Source organism: Pelophylax lessonae (genome assembly GCF_965119305.1).
Source record: "Pelophylax lessonae genome assembly, chromosome: 2".
In the NCBI taxonomy this organism is placed as follows: Eukaryota; Metazoa; Chordata; class Amphibia; order Anura; family Ranidae; genus Pelophylax; species Pelophylax lessonae.
The window spans coordinates 293,285,365-293,303,931 of NC_138769.1; the positions used below are offsets into that span (position 1 = coordinate 293,285,365).

Genomic DNA, 18,567 nt, shown 5'->3' on the forward strand with positions numbered 1-18,567 from the left:
GGTATTTGTACTGTCCTGACATTTCAGGGCCTCAAGAAATGAGACAGGCCGTCTGTACATCAGGTGTGATTAGGTGTGATCAATTTTCAATGATTGGCACTATAGCTTGTAGACTCTATAACTTTCACACAGACTAAATAACCACTAATTTGTGTTATTTTTACCAAAGATGTGTAGCAGTATAAATTTTGGCCCAAATTTACGAAAAAAAATTACTTATTTGCAAAATTTTATAATAGAAACTAAAACAAAATGGGTTTTTTTTTTCAAAATGTTCGCTCTTTTTTCACTTATATCGCAAAAAATAAAAAACCCAGTGGTGATTAAATACTACCAAAAGAAAGCTCTATTTGTGTGAAAAAAATGATAAAAAATTTGATTGGGTACAGGCGTTGCATGACTGAGTAATTATCATTCAAAATGTGAGAGCGCTGAAAGCTGAAAATTGGTCTGGGCAGGAAGGGGGTGTAACTGCTCTGTATGGAAGTGGTTAAGAGTGCATTACGGGTGGAATTTTTTGATCAGTTGTCCATGGACATTAAGAAAAAAAAAAAAAATATATATATATAAACCTATAAGTGCCTGTATGCACTTATTTGTTTGAGCTTGAAACACTAAGCACATTGATGGTATTAGCATATAATTAGTTAGTGGTTGATAATGCAAATGATTTTCTTCCTCATTTTAAAAAACAGCACAGCATCCATTTATATTATTTTGGTACTAGCGTCCCCTGAAGACATACATTCGCATGAAATGGGTTGAGGCAGGAGCTACACACCAGCGTTTTCTTGCCACTTCCATGCTTGGAACTGCAGGCTCTCTTTGTAAGTGCATGGTTTTATTTGTCATGTCAATTGTTTTACTGCCATTTGGATGAAGCCTTTTACTTTTTTATGTGATCTATACTTTTTAATAAATATACTACACTATATGTGGTCCCCTGCTTGTGGCTCTGTGTGGTAAGTGCTTTTTTTTCTCCAAGACAGCATCAAGCAAACCTTCTGACTGTCTCAAGTGGTGAGAAGTGGTACTGTGGGGTGTCCCCATTGTGAGAATGGAGCTGGTTGACCACATTTGAAGCATCCTGTTGACACAAACGCACATGTTGCCGCTTTACTCTGGCAGCTTTAATTGATTGGCATCTTTAATTAGTGAGTGCATTTTAGTTCTGTTGCTCACACGTGGTGGAGAGGATTTTCAAAAGCTAGTGGCAGACACTCTGCGGTGAGATTTAAAAAAAAAAATTTGGACTCTTTTGCATCTGACTTTATCCACACAAATTTTTTTTTTTTTATCATTATTTTAATAATTTGTAGATGCTTTTTGCACTGAATTCTGTGTTGATAGCACATGCTTAAAGTTTGGAATATTCTATATTTGGAGGCACTGTATTATTTTCTTTTTTAATATATTTTTTTGTGTTTGTCACTTTATAATTGCAGCTCCATAATTGTATTTTATTCTTGCAGCGCAATAACTTTATTTTATTGTGTGTGCAAGATTTTTGGGTGATATTATAGTATGTGAATCACTGAGAAATCAGGAACATAATGGTCTGCCCAATAAAAGAGGTTTCCTAGTTTGTGCTGTGGTAGGACTCTTTTAGCCTCCTCGATGGTAATGCACACCACTGCTGTGGCTTCCTCACATAGTAGCCTCAACAGGTGGCCTTAGAGTTGTAAGGTCCAATTAATGAAGGACAAATTTCCAATGTGTTGGACAACTTGGGCTCCTCCTGCATCCATCAACTCTGTATTGACAGGGCAGAGAACACTCTCTCCAGAGAGCCTTACATGCATGGGAAGGATCTTCCAGTGAAGGTGCAAGTTTTCATGTGTGATGTCATCTGGAGATGCTTTTCTGTAGTGCTTTAGTGGCAGTTTAAATTGGCAATGCCTGTACCAGAAATCATTGTTTGCCTTGTTAAGAATAAATACAGGTGGGTTCATTGTGGATAAACGTGTTCACTTCTTCACCTGTCCCTCAGAGAATGGATAAAACGGTAAAGAAATATAGAACAGAGAAGGCTTTGTCAGGCGGTTTCTACTCTAACCAGTATCTAATTAAAATGATTATTAGATGGAAAGTTTCAAAGGATGCCTATGGAAACCAAATAGTTTGGCTGCAGTCAGCTGGGATCAAACTACACTATATTCTCAAAAGTATTGGGACGCCTGCCTTTACATGCAAATGAACTTTAATGGCATCCCAGTCTTAGTTCTTACGGTTCAATATGGAGTTGGCCCACCTTTTGCAACTATAACAGCTTCAACTTCTCTGGGAAGGCAGTCCACAAGGTTTAGGAGTGTGTCTATGGGAATGTTTGAACATTCTTCCAGAAGCGCATTTGTGAGGTCAGGCACTGATGTTAGACAAGAAGGCCTGGCATGCAGTTTAAGCGCTAATTCAGACCAAAGGTGTTCTATCGGGTTGAGGTCAGGACTCCACCCCAAACTCACTCATCCATGTTTTTATGGACCTTGCTTTGTGCACTGGTCCAAATCATTTGGTGGAGGGGGATTATGGTGTGGGGGTTGTTTTTCAGGGGTTGGGCTTGGGCCCTTTAGTTCCAGTGACGTGAACTCTTAAGCCGTCAGCATACTAAGACATTTTGGACAATTTCATGCTCCCAACTTTGTGGAAACAGTTTGGGGATGGCCCCTTCCTGTTCCAACATAAAACAAGGTCCAGAAATACATGGATGAGGGAGTCTGGGGTGGAGGAACTTGACTGGCCTGCACAGAGTCCTGACCTTAACCCGACAGAACACCTTTGGGATGAATTAGAAGTGTGTCAGGCTTTCTCGTCCAACATCAGTGTCTGACCTCACAAATGCATTTCTGGATGAATGGTCAAATATTTTCATAGATTCACTCCTAAACCTTGTGGACAGCCATCCCAGAAGAGTTGAAGCCATTATAGCTGCAAAGGGTGGGCCAGCTCAATATTGAACCTTACAGGCGAAGTAGACTAGGATGCCATTAAAGTTTGTGTGCGTGTAAAGGCAGGTGTCCCAATACTTTTGACAATATAGAGTATCTACATCTATGGGGTGAGATGGGGAAGAGTTGTATCTGACAATTTCACTCAACTTAGGGAAGAAAAGGAATCTCCATAAGAACTGTGCACAACAGCTGAGGCCCCTTTCTGAAACCCTAAGGCCAAGGTTATTCGTTTGAGGCCTGGTCCAACATCCTAACCAGCTTAGAATGGAAGCTCTTCAGCAGGAAGGAAGAAGGAGTTCCATTCACACCTAGGCATTCCGAAACACGGGCAGAATCACCAGGATTCTGCCTGTGATTCCCAAATCGCCGCAAAATGCGGAACACACTAGCGCGATCCTGTTGCTTTTAATGGCACCCCAATCACAGCGCAGTTTTTCCACGATTGTCGCCCAACAAATTGCGGCAAAATCACGCAAACAGAATCATGGGATGCCTGTCGCCCAAAAGAAGTTTCAGAACTTCTTTTGGGCGACAGGTGTCCTGCTACTCTATTTGCACAATTTCACTGCGATTTTTCGAGCGACAATCGTGGCCAAATTGCGCCAGGATTGGGGTGCCATTGAAAGTAACAAGATCGCTAGCACGTCGCACATTTTGAGGCAATTCTGGAATCGCGGGCAGAATTGCGGCGAATTCGCCCACGATCAGGAATGCCTAGGTGTGAATGGAGCCTTACTGTTGGGAATTAAAATTTAAATAAGGAGGTAGCATAAGCTACAGTATCAAACACAACATCCGTTTAGAACATAAAACAAAGTGGATCGATGCTGCCAATAGCTGGAAATTAAGAGAGTGGGTGGACAGGGCTGCTGTTAGAAATCACGGGGCCCCGTACAGCCTACCTGACAGGGCCCTCCCACGAAAATATCAAATTACATTTTTTTTAAAAATGCGATGGTCGCAATGCTGTTTTGCAGCCATGCAAAAAAATTATATCAATTTGTTATACATTTTTGAATTGCTGAATGGTAATTTAACATTGCGACACTGCGCTGCAACTGTGAGCCAAGTGTTTGGTTTGCAGTTGCAGAGCGGCCCTACTGAACTCAACGGGGAATTTGATCGGTGGTGCTGCCTGTCAAACTCTGCAGCCTGCATTAAAAATGCTGCAGCTGTGTAGTAAAACATTGTAGCCACAGCTTGTATACAGCCCTATCTGACTGTATAGTTAGAATTTGGGTATGCAGCCAGGGATAATGGTAAATCAATGGCTCAGCCGTCCATGTGAAAGAGTCCTTAGGCCGAATGCACACTGTGCATTTCCTAAACGTGTGACAAAGTGCACAGGAAATGCACGCTGTGCACGCATTTTAAAAATGCACTGCAATTTGCATAGTGCTTGTGGTGCCATTATTTGTTAATGTCACCCCAAAAACAGTTAGCAGACTTGCGTTTTGTCATGTGGCAAACTTAAAGCAGGATACCTAAAAATGTTCTAGAGCTTCTATTGTGCATTTGTCAAATGTAGGGCTGTCCAGTTAAATAAATAGCCTGCCTTATGTATGAAAAACAGGCTAAAAAAAATGTGTGCAGGAACATGCATTCCCACTACGATGTGAATGGGACCTCAGGGGTGCCATATAGAAATGTCTGTCAGGTGGAGGGAGAGGTGTATTAACTGGCCCCTAGCTCCAGCACTACAGTGGTTGCCAGTGTCTACCTGCAGCTGGCACATTTCCCCCCTTCTCTCAACTTTCTGCAGCTACATTCCAACTCACACCCTTCCAGCAGAATGACTACTCCATTCAGACCCTACAACCACTGCAGGTTACAGTGTCTGCACACAGAGAACGTTGTGGAGAATGGCAGAGCAGAGCTCAGGACTCAGGGAGGAGGTGGAGCAGGCAGAGAGCTTCTTACCTCCTCGATCTTTCTTCTTTGCAATAGATAACACTGCCAATCACAGGGGGAGGGGAGGGGGAGTTTCAGGACCTGGCCAGCAGTGTACCGATTTCAAAGCAAGGGCAGAGAGAGACTCTGCAGCAGTCCCTGACACACACAGAAAGAAACACAGGAGTCACAAACCCAAGGCAGTACAGCCGGCTCTCCTTTCCTGCAGGTGCCCGGGCCCCTCTTCTGAAGTAACAGAGCTCGGGCCCCCTACAGGAGGGCTGGCTGTACTGGCTTATCAGCGGCCCTGTGGGTGGACATAGGGCCAAAAACCACAAAAGGGCATAGCAGATTATCATGTATGGTACTGGCTGTCACTCGAAAAGGCAGATAGGGGGTAAGGAGAGATAGTGAGTACGGAAGGCAGTGCATTTGAGTAGATATGGTGTGAAGGTGTGGCCAAGAGAGCTTTCGTAGGAGGGTCAGCATCTCTCCAGCGAAGAGGAATGCAGGCCTTAGCAGCATTTCGGAGTTGCATAGTAAGATAATTTTTGTATCTTTTGACAGGCCTCACCGTCAAGTGCAACAGGCAGGGTTGTCATGCAGGTCAACAGCGGTAAGTTGTTTAATGACAGTGGTTGCATCTTGCCAAAACAGCTGGATTTTCAGACATTCCCAGAAAACGTGGAGCATGGTCCCACAGTCTGCACCACCACACCAGGGGATCTGTGAAAAAATACTGTGAAGTTGGGTGGGGACCCTGTACCATCTGGTGAGTATTTTGTAGCGAGTCCCCTGAACTCAGGTGGCGTTAGACGACTTTTGGATAAAGCATTTTGTGAGAAACAAGGGCGTACAGTTGTGCTCATAAGTTTACATACCCTGGCAAAATTTAGGATTTTTTGGCCATTTTTCAGAGAATATGAATGATAAACACAAACTTTTCTTTCACTCATGGTTGGCATTTGGCTGAAGCCATTTATTATCAATCAACTATGTTTATTCTTTTTAATCCTAATGACAACAGAAGCTACCCAAATGACCCTGATCAAAAGTTTACATACCCTGGGGATTTTGGCCTGATAACATGCACACAAGTTGACACAAAGGAGTTTGAATGGCTATTAAAGGTAACCATCCTTACCTGTGATCGGTTTGCTTGTAATGTGTGTATATATATATATATATATATATATATATATATATATATATATATATATATATATATATATATATATATATATATATATACACACACACACACACACACAGTGGGTACGGAAAGTATTCAGACCCCCTTAAATTTTTCACTCTTTGTTATATTGCAGCCATTTGCTAAAATCATTTAAGTTCATTCTTCTTCCTCATGAATGTACACATAGCACCCCATACTGACAGAAAAACAGAAAAACACAGAATTGTTGACATTGTTGCAGATTTATTAAAAAAGAAAAACTGAAATATCACATGGTCCTAAGTATTCAGACCCTTTGCTCAGTATTTAGTAGAAGCCCCCTTTTGATCTAATCCAGCCAGGAGTGTTTTTGGGAAAGATGCAACAAGTCTTTCACACCTGGATTTGGGGATCCTCTGCCATTCCTCCTTGCAGATCCTCTCCAGTTCTGTCAGGTTGGATGGTAAACATTGGTGGACAGCCATTTTTAGGTCTCTCCAGAGATGCTCAATTGGGTTTAAGTCAGGGCTCTGGCTGGGCCATTCAAGAACAGTCACGGAGTTGTTGTGAAGCCACTCCTTCGTTATTTTAGCTGTGTGCTTAGGGTCATTGTCTTGTTGGAAGGTAAACCTTCGGCCCAGTCTGAGGTCCAGAGCACTCTGGAGAAGGTTTTTGTCCAGGATATCCCTGTACTTGGCCGCATTCATCTTTCCCTCGATTGCAACCAGTCGTCCTGTCCCTGCAGCTGAAAAACACCCCCACAGCATGATGCTGCCACCACCATGCTTCACTGTTGGGACTGCATTGGACAGGTGATGAGCAGTGCCTGGTTTTCTCCACACATACCGCTTAGAATTAAGGCCAAAAAGTTCTATTTTGGTCTCATCAGACCAGAGAATCATATTTCTCACCATCTTGGAGTCCTTCAGGTGTTTTTTAGCAAACTCCATGCGGGCTTTCATGTGTCTTACACTGAGGAGAGGCTTCCGTCGGGCCACTCTGCCATAAAGCCCCGACTGGTAGAGGGCTGCAGTGATGGTTGACTTTCTACAACTTTCTCCCATCTCCTGACTGCATCTCTGGAGCTCAGCCACAGTGATCTTTGGGTTCTTCTTTACCTCTCTCACCAAGGCTCTTCTCCCCTGATAGCTCAGTTTGGCCGGACGGCCAGCTCTAGGAAGGGTTCTGGTCGTCCCAAACATCTTCCATTTGAGGATTATGGAGGCCACTGTGCTCTTAGGAACCTTAAGTGCAGCAGAAATCTTTTTGTAACCTTGGCCAGATCTGTGCCTTGCCACAATTCTGTCTCTGAGCTCTTCAGGCAGTTCCTTTGACCTCATGATTCTCATTTGCTCTGACATGCATTGTGATCTGGAAGGTCTTATATAGACAGGTGTGTGGCTTTCCTAATCAAGTCCAATCAGTATAATCAAACACAGCTGGACTCAAATGAAGGCGTAGAACCATCTCAAGGATGATCAGAAGAAATGGAAAGCACCTGAGTTAAATATATGAGTGTCACAGCAAAGGGTCTGAATACTTAGGACCATGTGATATTTCAGTTTTTCTTTTTTAATAAATCTGCAACAATGTCAACAATTCTGTGTTTTTCTGTCAGTATGGGGTGCTATGTGTACATTCATGAGGAAGAAGAATGAACTTGAATGATTTTAGCAAATGGCTGCAATATAACAGAGTGAAAAATTAAAGGGGGTCTGAATACTTTCCATACCCACTGTGTATATATATATATATATATATATATATATATATATATATATATATATATATATATATATATATATATATATATATATATATATATAAAGGTCAATGAGTTTCTGGACTCCTGACAGACCCTTGTATCTTTCATCCAGTGCTGCACTGACGTTTCTGGATTCTGAGTCATGGGGAAAGCAAAAGAATTGTCAAAGGATCTGCGGGAAAAGGTAGTTGAACTGTATAAAACAGGAAAGTGATAAAAAAAAAGATATCCAAGGAATTGAGAATGCCAATCAGCAGTGTTCTAACTCTAATCAAGAAGTGGAAAATTAAGGGTTCTGTTGGAACCAAACCAAGGTCACGTAGACCAGCTAAAATTTCAGCCACAACTGCCAGGAAAATTTTTCAGGGTGCAAAGAAAAACCCACAAATATCTTCAGGTGAAATACAGGACCCTGAAAACATGTGGTGTGGCTGTTTAAAGATGCACAATAAGGAGGTATTTGAAGAAAGATGGGCTGCATGGTCGAGTCGCCAGAAGAAAGCCATTACTACGCAAATGACACAAAGTATCCTGCTTACAATACACCAAAGAGCACAGAGACAAGCCTCAAACCTTCTGGCACAAAGTCATTTGGAGGGATGAGACTAAAATTGAGCTTTTTGGCCACAACCATGAATGCTACATTTGGAAAGGAGTCAACAAGGCTTATGACAAAAGGTATACCATCCCTACTGTGAAACACGGAGGTGGATCGCTGAGGTTTTGGGGATGTGCGAGCTACAAAAAGGCACAGAAAATTTGGTCAGAATTGATGGCAAGATGAATACAGTATGTTCTCAAAAAATACTGGAGGAAAATTTGCATTCGTCAGCCCGGAAGCTGCACATGGGATGTACTTGGACATTCCAACATGACAATGATCCTAAACACAAGGCCAAGTCGACCTGTTATTGGCTACAGCAGAATAAAGCAAAAGGTTATGGAGTGGCCCTCTCAGTCTCCTGACCTCAATATCATTGAGCCACTCTGGGAAGATCTCAAACGTGCAGTTCATGCAAGACAGCCTAGGAATTTACAGGTACTGGAGGCTTTTTGCCAGGAAGAATGGGCAGCTTTACCATTTGAGAAGATAAAGAGCTTCATCCACCAATACCACAAAAGACTGTTATTGATGTTAAAGGGGGCAATACACGGTAATAAGAACTGGGGTATGTAAACTTTTGATCAGGGTTATTTGGGTAGTTTCTGTTGTCATGATTTAAAAAGAGTAAACACAGTTGACGGATAATAAATGGCTTCAGCCAAACACTTACCATGAGTAAAATAAAAGGTTTTGTGTTATCATTCATATTCTCTGAAAAACGGTCAATAAATCATAAATTCTGCCAGGGTAAATAAACTTATGAGCACAACTGTATATTCCTCCCAGGGGTGGGACAAGGAAGCATAAAGCAGGGAGAGAGAATAACGTACCAGTTCCCCCCTAATTCACAGGGATTTAAAGCCGGTGCGGACAGGCAATGCCTGGGTTGCGGGAGCACCGGCAAAGAGAATGGCATAGTTGAAGTCCAAGGGAAGATCGGCAAGATGGGTGAGATCTGAAGAGATAAAAGTCCACTCTAAGGTTAGAAAGTCTGACAAGTGAGTGTAGCCTTAAGTTTAAAGGTGATGAAATTGCCCATAGTGGAGGCCGGGAGTGAATTCAGAGTTGCCCAGTACAGGAATCAAAGGCATGGAAAACTGTGAAAAACTGAGGAGCTTCGGACAGCTTTCCTGAGAGACCTGTAAAGTGCTATCAAGAGTAGAATGTACACACAGCTCCCTGGGCAAGGGGCATGCAATCCAAGGCCAACTCATGGCTGTACCCTGAGAATCCTCCAATTCCATGGAAACCCATCCCTTTGCCTCACCGTGGCAGTGCCAGTCAACTATCCTAGTGAGATGGATGGCCTGATAATAAGCTCTAATATCCAGAAGGGTAAGGCCCCCCAGAAGACTTGGGTAAAGATAGACTCTGCAGCGTCTGACGTGGTTTCTTGTGAGAACAGATGAAATTCCAGAACTATAGTTGTATATAGATGTATAGGAAGGACTTGCAGCAAGTAGAGGACTCAAAGAAGCACTGTCATTTTAAGAGCGCTGCAACGGCCAAACCACGTCAGAGTTACGGGGTGCCAATGTAATAGGTCTGCTTTAAGACCCATCGTGTTTTTTTAAAGTGGGATGTGTGTTCACTAATTCCTGCTCCCTGCTACTTGGCTTTCTGCCATGTTAACATTAGCTGTAATCCTCTGAATTTGCATGTGGATATGAGCATACGAACATTATAAATTATAAGTATCTCTTTTTTTTAAAAAAAACATTCCTAGAGAGACATTTCATACATGCAAGAACAAATAGCCAGCAAAGAATATATTTTATTACTCCTACCGATGATCCTGGTAGCCACCTCTGTAAGGAGCGGACTGGTGATTTCTAGGAGGAAAAACCTTAACAAAACAAAACCAGAAGATAGAAATACAACTGGTTAACTGTATTCCACCAATGAACACCGTCAAACATATATGCAAAATCAGATGACCATATAATAAAATAATAATATAATTCTACATAACATTTGCAGAGGCACAGCTCAAAATGTATGAACTATTATGTATGAACATAATTTTGCTCCAGAGCCCCCCCCCCTAAAGGACAAAATTTAGGCTGAAGTTAGCCACAAACATTTTGCCTGCAGAAGAGCTTCAGAGGCTGGGCAAACAGCAGGGGCACTACCCTGCAGCGCTAACATGCATTCAGCAATAGTGAAAAAGAAACACCCGAAAACGCATATCTAAGTGTAGTTTAAAATCACCTTGATTAAATAAGAAAGACAAATGCAACTCAGACTATAAAATGCAGAGAACATGTTAAAAGGACCGTGACATGTGCTCTGCATTTTATAGTCAGTTGCCATTTTTCTCTCATGTAATATATGCAATTTTAGGCTTCACTTGGATCTGCACCCCGTGGTGATCCTTTTATACAGTTAAAAAAGGTCTTTAGTCTCTTGAAGAGCTGCAGCAAGTGTTTGAAATGGAACAAAGTTAAAGTTAAAGTTGGATTACGAGGGTTGAGGACAGGCGGAAGAGCCGGCCGGCGGCTCACAAGATCCCATGCTCGTGTTCTTTTACTGTTTGTAAGTTGTTTTCTTTTATTTCCAATCAATTTTGATGGTTTTACGCTATGGGGCAATTTATTTCTTACATATAACGTTGTGATCGATTGCCTGTTGGGGATCTCGGTTGGAGCGCATCCTCTGCTGGAATCCATTGATTATGATGTTTGGCTATAATACATATTGCATCTGGTAAGCAGCTGTGATATTGGTGGCGGTTTCTCCTCCGAGTGTTGGTTGAAGTGGATTTGGGAGCCTGTCCCTATTTATTTCTGCATTTAAACTTTTTCCATCTGGTAAGCAGACTGGGCATAAGGGTGACGGTCTTCCCTTCATTCTTTGGCTATACACATTTTCCATCTGGTAAGCAGCCTTATTGTCGGTGGAGGTTTCTTTCTTTTGAGCACCTTTAGTTTTCCTTCCATGATTGCACATAAGGTGTAACAGTGACCATTTGAGCTCATAGACAGTATCACGCTATGAGGATTATTATTTTTTACATGCACTTGGTCCATGATCCCTGTATCGTTTGAGGACCATATAGCAAGAGGGTCATCCTGGTTTGGAGTGGGGAGATCTTTATTCTGAACCTTGCTTCAAATTTATGAGGATCTGGTAAGCAGTTTATACACCTATTGACCCATAAGTCAAAAAGTGGAGATTGTCCCGGATTCTACAAAGACTTTATTGATTCTTTCAAATTCACTAGGAACTTATACCCTATTGCATATTTAAATTTCATCACCTAAGACATTATTTGTCTACACATTGAGTTGTGTTGGGACTTACTGTCAATTGCTGTTATTCATATGTTTTTTACTGATTGAGTATCAGGGATGGAACAGTCATAACTCAGCGCAGCTTACTTTATTTGATTTTGTGTTTGTCACACTTTAAGTTGCTGCTTATTTATTAGGAGCCTAGCGCGGTTATTACCCTTGAAATTTGCGCTAACTTTTGCGCAAAACAATCAAAATACGCTTATTGCGATTTTTTTTACCAAAAATATGTAGCAGAAAACAAATTGGCCTAAAAAAATTGATTTCTAATTTTTTTTTTTTTGAGAATGTCATAGCAGAATGTAAAAAAAAAATTTATATTTTTTTTTCAAAAATCGTTGCTCTTTTATGGTTTTTAGTGCAAAAAAAAAAAAATTAAAAATATCGCTCAGGTGATCAAATACCACCAAAAGAAAGCTCTATTTGTGGGGGGAAAAAAGGACATCAATTTTATTTGGGTACAGCGTTGCACGACCATGCAATTGTCCGTTAAAATAACACAGTGCCGAATCGCAAAATAGGGCCTGGTCATGAAGGGGGCAAATCCTTCCGGTCTTAAAGTGGTTAATCGAATAAGCCTGCACAACCGTCTGTCTGATCCATCTGGAAATAGTCGCAGCATACGCAGACAGCCCTTTCTTTGGTCCATCCGTGAGAACAAAGAGCAAATCTGACCTTCGAAAAGACTCAGTAGTCACCAAGTACAACCCGAGTATGCAATGCAAATTTCTTAGGATGTTTAAGCTTCGGGCACAAGGAGGGTAACACAATGTCCTCAGAAACGGAAACTGGAAACCACCTTCGGAAAGGAAGGACGGATCCGGACGAAGTACCACTTTATCCCTGTGAACCACCAAATAGGGAGAACAACAGGACAACCCGCCAGTTCCGACACCCTGCGTGCAGAAGTAATAGCCACCAAGAAGGCTACCGTGTGAAATAAAGTAAGCAGGGTAATCTCCCGAAATTTTTCAAAGTGAGGTTTCTGGAGAATCAACAGCACCAAATTAAGATCCCAAGGTGGCAATGGAAAACCAAGATCCGAGCCACCGAGTAAGAGCAAGGGGGAACCCCAAGAGACTCACATCACACAATATAAGACTTTCAAATGCAAAGATAGATCTTTCTAGAAGTTGCTTTTCTTACTTTAAGCAGAGTGGGAATCACAGAAGCAGACAATCCCCTGTCCTTCAGCACCTGGCTTTTAATAGCCAAGCCGTCAAAGCCAGCGACCGTAAAGCAGGATGGGAGACTGATCCTTGACACAGCAGATCCTCCCTGAGGGGGGGGGGGGGGGGGGAGTCTCCAAGGAAGGACTGTGACAAGCCTGACTAGGTCAGCCTACCAAGCCCGGCGAGGCAATTCCGGAGCCACAAGGATTCCTGTTTTAAGATGCCAACAGATCGAAGGCACAACTGCTGGAACACCTCCAGATGGAGAGACCATTCTCCTGGAGCCAAGGTCTGCCAACTGAGGTAATCCGCCAACCAATTTTTAACTCCTGGAATGTGAGCAGCAAAAAGAGCTGGAACAAAGCGTTCCGTCCATCAAGGGATACTCGTCACCGCTAAGGCCGCAAGGACACTCCTGGTGCCCCCTTGGTGATTGACATAAGCCAAAGTCGTGGCAATGTCCGATTGAATGCGCACTGGACAGCCCCGAAGGTACTCTGGCCAGCGGACTAAGCAAAGCCTGATCGTTCTCAGCTCCAGAACATTTATCCATTACATTTCCTTGTTTGAGCGTCTGGGACCTAAGCCACCATAACAGGGACACCCTGGTCACCTGGCACAACTGGATCTGATTGTCCAGAAAACTTGGATCTTTGTTCTATTTGAGAAGAAATTCCTACTGGAGTATTCTCAAGTGAAATTGAGCATAATGTACAGCCTCGAGGAACGACACCATCAGTCCCATACAAGTCCACAAAGGGACGACCATTTGCTGGGCAGCAATAGCTGAATCGCAGACTGGAGTTGTTGAAGTTTGTCTGGAGGAAGAAACACCCTAGCTGAGGACGAATCCAAAGTCAGGCCCAGATAGTTCAGTCTCATGGAAGGAACCAGGGACGACTTCTGGAGATTCAGATCCACCCAAACTCCTCCAGAATTCTCATGGTTAGGAGAATTCTCATGGTGAAGTTTGTCACCAGCGCCGTGGGAGACTCCACACGGAGAAGCAGATCACCCAGGTAATCCAGGACGGATCTCCTCCCTGGCGTAATAAAGCCAGGACCGGAGCCAACACCTTTGTGAAGACCCGAGGAGCAGAGGCGAGACCAAAGGGTATCGCCACAAACTGATAGTGATCGCCTCTCACGCCAAAATGCAGAAACCATTGATGTCCTGCACACACTGGGATGTAAAGGTAGGCATCTTTAATGTCTATGGAGGCCATGAAATCCTCCTGGTGTAGGGAAGCCACCACCGTGCGAACGGATTCCATCTTGAAGTTTTGAACTCGCACAAAGCAATTCAGTGCCTTCAGGTCCAGAATAGGACGCACCTTGCCCTCCTTCCTGGGGACCGTAAACAGGTTTGAACAAAAGCCCTGAAAACGTTCCGAGAACGGAACTGGAACTATTATTCCTTGTTGTAACAGGTCCTGTACCGCTCCAAAACAGAGCCTGTAAGCGATCCGGGGACAGTCGTACATTGGAAGGGAAAAACCTTACCGGAGGGCAAAGCTCGCAGAGGTGGGGGACTCAAGTCACATGACTTGACTTGAGTAAGACTTAAGTCACCAGTTTGAGGACTTGAGACTTGCTTGACTAAAATCAATAAAAGACTCGACTTGACTTTGACTTGGTATTCATGACTTTAAAATTGACTTTGACTTGAGACATGTGACTTGAAATGACTTTACTTTAAGTTATTAAATATTTGCATTTTCTCAAGATGTGTTAAAGTAAAATGAATGTGCCTGTATGTTTCTGACACCACAGTCACTTAAACACCTCAGGGTGTTCTGATGTTTAACAATGGAAATACTTAACATGTTTTTAGTGACTGTGGTGTTGAAACATGACCGGGCGAAGGATTTTGAGCTGTTTGGGCATTCAAAGTGTTTCTTTATTATGCCAAGAAAAAAGCACTAAGCAGTTTTTTTTTTTTTAATGTTACAAATAAAACAAAACCTTTCCAGACCACTGACTTTTAACTGATTTAAAAAGGTGAAAATTGGGGTAGATCAGTATTTTGACTTGATTTGTGACTTGACTTGACTTCTAGCAGGGACTCGACTTGACTTGCTTGCTTTTAGCCACAGTAACTTGGGAATTGCTTGCGACTTACTACCATGTCTGAAAACTCAAATCTTGTAACCAGACCATATGACCGCGTGAACCCACTTGTCTTGTATCCGGGATAACCACAGGTCCGGGAACCGGCAAAGACGTCCCCCCACCCAAGATACGGGTGAGGGTGCATCTTCAGGCCGAAGGGGCCTTATCCGCAGGACTGGAGAATTCCGATTTCTGTTTTCCAGACCAGGGTCGCTTGGAGCCACCCGAGGAGGCCCTGAAGGACTTTGATCCTATATCACTCGTCCCTGAGGGACGAAAAAAAAAAAAACTTTTCATGTGCTGAAAAGGAGAGGTCCCGTCTACGACGAGGGTTCTTCCTCTTGTTAGCCTGTGGGAGAAAGGTACTCTTACCCCCTGTAAGACCTTTAATAATGTCATCAAGGGTAGCCTCAAACAGGCGATCACCTTGAAAAAAAAGGTCCGTCAGCTCCTTAAAAGCAGAGGAAAGTTGTACCCCCTCCAGGTCACGGCGTAATAACTTAGCGCATTCAGTCAAAATTATTATATAAATCTTAGTGCAGACCCCGCAAAGAGAGTAAATATTGCGGGCCACAGACTCAGCCTTTCTATCCTCCGGATCCCTAAAGGAGGGGGAATCCTCCACTGGAATCATGGTAGCTTTATTCAGTCTGGAGACCTGAGGGTCCACCGTAGGCGGCACAGTCCACTTTTTAATAAGGGACTCAAGAGGGATAGTGCCTAGCAATCCGCTTAGACACCCCAGGGGGATGCTTTGGACGGTCCCACTCTTTTTTGACCATGTCGTCAATATACGTGGAAAGGGGAAAACCTTAACCGCTCGGATGGCTTGTGAGTGCCAAACGTAACATGCACCTCAGTTGCATTCTCCATTTTTAGGGTCTCACGCACAGAAACAACCAGTGCGTCTACCAGCGCCTTTTCTTGCACAGTGGCGGAGGGAGAGGAGTCATCCTATCAGAGGAGACAGGGCGCGAGGTAGTAGACCAGGCAGGGAGACCCACATCTGCGGTGGCTGAATCAGATTCAAAATCGAACACATCAGATGAGGCAGGGGTAGGCATGGGGCGTTTTTTGGCACCCCGTCCTTTACAGGCCACCTCCCCCTGGGACACAAAGGATTCCAAGACCGCCGGATAGCTGGGATCCAGGGGGGCCTGCGGCCTCCTTGGGGGGGTCAGATGGGGTTTTTTTAAAACATCCCACCGCGTTAAAGTGCCCCCAAGAGGTCAGGCAGAACGCACAGAGACACCCAGCAGAGGGGGAGAGCCCCCAGACTCACCACCCCACCAAAGATGCACCAGGAAGGCCCAGAACATCTGCACAGCACGTGTCTGCAGCAATCTCGATTATCATAAAAAAAAAAAAAAGAAGAGCGTCAGCTCTAGGGTATAGGGAGGGGCTCCACCACCACAAAAAACGCATCTAGGGACTCCAAAAACATGACCGCCATTGATTTACAATGGGATTCACTGCAAAATGGCCATGCCGGAGGTACCAAGATGGCCGCCAATCTACTCAGCACATGTAGGCTACAAGAAAATGGCAGCCCCCACGCAGCCTATGGAGCTTCTAGGGGTCCTCGAGGGGACCCCCAGCCTCCTGCACTGGATCGACAGGAAGAGAGCCCTGTGAGAAACAGGTAAATTCCCCCCCCCGCACGATTGATTGTCCGGCACCGTCCCCACCATCAGCCTATGAATGGTTTCAGCCCCTAGGAGTAGCTCCAATTGCCCCATAGCCCCAGTAGTGAGTGGGTGGGTGGGAGGTGGACAGGTCTGGGAGGGGGGGGGTGCGTGATAGGACAGAGGTGAACCCGGGAATGCGAGGGTCCAACTGTCCAAAGGAGGGGCCGGTGTCCACCAAAAAAAACTGCCGGGGGGGGGGGGACAGTTTACTCACCATACCAGGAACAGGCAGGCGCTATCTCCTGAAAGAACCTCTCGCCGCTGAAGTGGGGGGGCTGTCGGCCAATAGGAATGCTGTGACTCGGGCCTAGACCCAGCCGTATGCGATCTGGCAAGACGTTTAACTTGCAGGGCCAGTCCCCGTCCGGTGGGACTATGTCACGGCCGACCTAGCGCGGGGCTGGGGTCTGCGTGCGCTCGCTGGCAGGCTGGGTGACCACTGGATCTATATATCCAGCACGTCGCCCAGATCCGGCATAGTTGCCTGTAGATCTCACAGGAAAAAAAATCCAGTGAAAAAACCTAACTAGAAAAAAAAAAAAAAAACTTTTGTCAGGATCAGAGATCCCAGCAAGGAACTAGGTCCTTACTCCTGACTAGGTATACCCCCTGGTACTGCCCATAGGCGTAGCTAGAACTTTTTTCTGCCTAGTGTCCTACTCCTGTAGGGGGCAGCATAACCTTACTGCTATTGAGAACAGAAGACTGCGTCCGTCAATCAACGATAGTGAAATGGTCGCCGGACTACGCAAACATGTCCGCCGTATATAGGAATACATAGGCTAGAACAAAATGGCGGCACCATAATGCATATAGAGACCCAGAACTGGGAGACTAGGCCTTAAGGACAGATCCAGGCAGAAGGGGGGGCCCTAGTAGGAGCCACCACCAGGTAAAATCCCCCCTCCCCCCCGCACAGTCAATCGTCCAAGCGCCAGCGGCACACATCCTCCGGCCCCTATTGCCAGTTAGCGCCGTGCCCCCATCCCATGCCAGTGACCAGACCACCCAAACAGCCCGGTGTATGTGGACGGGGGGGGCAGGCTGAAGGAATCTGCAAAAAAAAAGGGGTGGGTGCCTGCGGGAAGGAGGTGAACCTGGGGGCCCACATCCACCCCAAAACCCTCCAGGGGCAGAGGGGGGGGGGGGACAGCTACTCACCATACCAGGAACCAGGTGGGCACTGCTCCAGACAGATGCTCCTCTCCATCGAAATGGGGGGGGGCATCGAAATGGGGGGGGGGGGCTGTCGGCAAGGAGGAACGCTGCGACTCAGGCCGAGGCCAGGTCATATGCGACCTCACAAGACGTTTAACTTGCAGGGCCAGCCACCATCCAGTAAGGCTATGTCGCTGCCGACCTATCGCGGAGCTGAGGCCTGCGCACGCTCACAGGCCAGACTGGGGTGACCACTGGATCTAAATTATTCAGCTCGTCGCCCAGTCTGGCAGTTGATAGTAGAGCTTACAGGAAAAATCCAGGAGGAAAAAATGTTCTATCTAAAAAATGTTGCCAGGACCAAAGATCCCAGCCAGGAACTAGGTCCTTACTCCTACCTAGGCAGGAAAAAAACTGACTATAGCAAGGAGAGGGGTATACCCCCTGGGAGTTTTTTCTGCCTAGCATCCGACTCCTTTAGGGGCCAGTATAACCCAATGGTCAAGAATGACAGGAGCTGTGTCTGTCAATGAACGAAAGAGAAATCCATATCAATATTTAGTATGATCACTCTTTGCCTTCAAAACAGCATGAATTCATCTAGGTACAGTTGCACACAGTTTTCATAGAGCCCTGATCTCAACATCAATATTGAATATCGTTTGTCTGGGATTTTATAAAGATACAGAAGGATTAATGGCAGCCTACATCCACAGAAGATCTGTGGTTAGTTCTCCAAGATGTTTAGAACAACCTACCTGCTG

General features: G+C 44.6%; 1 protein-coding gene across 5 annotated transcripts in view; it reads right to left on the reverse strand.

The window, feature by feature from the left end:
• LOC309547692 (uncharacterized protein) overlaps positions 1–18,567 on the reverse strand; it is a 149,967-nt gene that overhangs the window by 72,724 nt on the left and 58,676 nt on the right. For all 5 annotated transcript variants that reach the window (XM_082247619.1, XM_082247615.1, XM_082247618.1 and 2 more), the window contains exon 3: positions 10,169–10,227. In XM_082247619.1, the coding sequence (XP_082103745.1) occupies positions 10,169–10,227 (59 nt within the window). The remainder of the gene's footprint in view (positions 1–10,168; positions 10,228–18,567) is intronic.